Consider the following 2,669-nt stretch of genomic DNA (forward strand, 5'->3'; position numbering starts at 1 on the left):
GTGAGAGTAAAAATCATCTATAATTTTATTAAAAAGCTTGGAAACATTATATACTCGACTATGTTACTAGAATAATATTCAGGCATTGTGTCAAATCAAGAGAATACTTCAAAAAGAAGGAAGAAATTTTGTTATAATTATTGTTGTTTTCATTCTAATGTTGAATTAAAACGTTGAGTTAAAGTATACAGGAAAACAATAAAATTAACATCAACATACACAATGTCCATATTTACGAGGCGAATACTTTCATGTATAGGTAACCTTTTTATTTTAATAATTTTTTTATAATAAAAAAATGTCACCATGTGTACTAGTACAATAACTAAGTAGCAAAGTTTGTTTCCAGTTTCAAGAGAATGGCAATGTTTGCGACCTGTTGTCTGTAACACACATCTTCGACAATGTCAACTGTCAACTCAGTCTCAACCGAGCTTAGAATCTGGTAAATTTGTACACACAAGCATATCTGTATATGAATTGAGCTTAAATTTTATTCTTCATATTTCTAATTATTTACAATTTCCAGGAAAGAAGAATAATAAATGATTAAGAGCTAAAATAAGATTGGAAAAGTGACTTTATTTTTATTCTCAAATGGATGATTAAAAAGGAATTAAGGATGATTAAAAGAAATATTAAAAACAATTTTAATATTTATTCTTTTTTAATATTTTTCCTTTCTAAATATGTTTGAAAATAAATAAAGTTGTCACTTCCAATTTTATTTTAGCATATCTTTAATCATATTTTTATTCTTATTTGCATTTGTACTTTTTAAGTTTGATTTATCTGTTGTTTTCTAGAAAATAAATTTTATTGTTACATTTTTAATATTTTTTAATGAAAATAGTATTTTATGTGTAATGTTAATAAAATTTAACGTTATATTTTGTAATATAATATTTTTCATCATACACATAGATCTGTCCAACATCCCTGAAAGTTCAGAAGTCATGTTGGATCCACTAACACACCCAGACTTCTTCCAAGTGCACAAACTATTTACTGTAAAGGATCTATATGATGCGAGAGTGCATTATGGCCACAAGGAAATTTCCCTTAATGAACACATGGAGACGTTCATATTCGGCTCCAGATTGGGACATTTAATAATCGATTTAGATCAAACCGCTGAGTTGTTGAGACAAGCGTTGAATTTCACTGCTCATATCGCCTTCCGGGGCGGCATAATTCTGTTTATCTCGCGCAATCCCCAAGTCACGCATTTAGTGGACAAAACAGCCAAGGAATGTAAAGAGTTTTCACAGACGAGATTTTGGCGACAAGGATTATTCCCGAATTCGAGGAATCAGTTCAAGGCGATGACGCGGTTGCCGGATCTGTGCATCTTTCTCAGTACTCTGGACACAGTCATGACTGAGCACACAGCAGTGAGACACACGGCTAAGATGTGCATACCCAGTGTTGGCATAGTCGATACGAATTGCAATCCGAATCTTATAACATATCCAGTGCCCGGAAATGACGATTCTCTGTGCGCTATTCAACTTTATTGCTCGTTATTCAAAGAAGCTATCATGAGAGGGAAACGGGCGAGAGAACAGATGATACAAAGTGCAAAATCGACATAAATCTGAAATAAATGGTAAAACAAATATATGTAGATGTACATGTAAAAAAATATAACAAAGTATCAAAGTACATTCTTTTCTTTAATCGAAGAGTAGAGCTAGTAAGTAATAAAGTGATTTAAAAAAATCAATATCGCTCATTCGTTACATTAACGACATAATTCAAAAAACGAATTTTCTAGAAAATAAAATATTTTCTACTTTAATTTTGTAATACAATTTTGATACAATAACTGATTGTAAAGAAATAAAAATATGTATTTTCTTTTTATATTTTCGTTTTATTTTTATAAGCAACCAAGAAATTACAACTTTTAATTAAATAACAAATGAGCGATGTCAGTTAATAGACATCAATTAATCTGTTTACATCTGTTTTATTTTCTTATTATGTTTAATATATACATTTAATATATACATATATAAAAATCTTCTTAAAGCGCTTATGTGAAGAATATATTGGCAAAACATAATAAAAATACAGTTGACATTAGAATATTCAGTGATGATCATGATGATTAATCCGTTTTGGAGGCGTTAGCATCTCGTAATTTTAGCAGGTATTTCAGACCTAAATTCTTTATAATCCTTTATAAAAAAAACATAAAACAATTAAACGCGATAATATTTAAATTGAACAAAAAATTCGTTTATTTTTTTCAACGTTAATGACTGCATTCAGCAGAAAACGCAATTTTGCAATTATTGTAAAATTTTTTAATATGATTGGTTTGTTTATTTAGGTATGAGGAATTAAACACAAGAATCAATCAAATTAAAGAATCTTACAATACTTGGAAAATTGATTTTTTTGAACGCAGCTATTATAAATTAGGTCGAATCCATTTAAACATTCTATAATTTTAAATAAAAATAATTTTAAATAAATTCGATTTCGTTTAAATGTGTATTCTCTATATGCATAGTATATATTGTGATTCTTATAAATATTTTCCATAAATAAATAAATTGACAAACTTTTCTATCTCGAAAGATTCTATCGTAATTGTCAGTTATAGATTATTTAACATGAGTCTAAGAATTCTATAGAAAAAAAATAAACGAACTTTTTCT

The 2,669-nt window shown here is 28.2% G+C and overlaps 2 protein-coding genes across 3 annotated transcripts in view; one reads left to right on the forward strand and one right to left on the reverse strand.

The window, feature by feature from the left end:
* Window positions 1-1,665, forward strand: LOC108694722 (28S ribosomal protein S2, mitochondrial). The gene is made up of 3 exons (XM_018204364.1): window positions 1-259; window positions 350-445; window positions 925-1,665. Exons 1-3 carry the CDS (start codon window positions 223-225, stop codon window positions 1,593-1,595), a joined length of 804 nt encoding a protein of 267 aa, XP_018059853.1. The 5' UTR covers window positions 1-222; the 3' UTR covers window positions 1,596-1,665.
* A 287-nt stretch (window positions 1,666-1,952) lies between these two features.
* Window positions 1,953-2,669, reverse strand: part of LOC108694714 (dehydrogenase/reductase SDR family member 7) — an 8,026-nt gene continuing 7,309 nt past the window's right edge. For both annotated transcript variants that reach the window (XM_018204354.1, XM_018204355.1), the window contains exon 8: window positions 1,953-2,183. In XM_018204354.1, coding sequence (XP_018059843.1) covers window positions 2,114-2,183 — 70 coding nt within the window. In that variant the 3' untranslated portion in view covers window positions 1,953-2,113. The remainder of the gene's footprint in view (window positions 2,184-2,669) is intronic.

Source organism: Atta colombica, unplaced genomic scaffold (genome assembly GCF_001594045.1).
Source record: "Atta colombica isolate Treedump-2 unplaced genomic scaffold, Acol1.0 scaffold123, whole genome shotgun sequence".
NCBI classification, from domain to species: domain Eukaryota; kingdom Metazoa; phylum Arthropoda; class Insecta; order Hymenoptera; family Formicidae; genus Atta; species Atta colombica.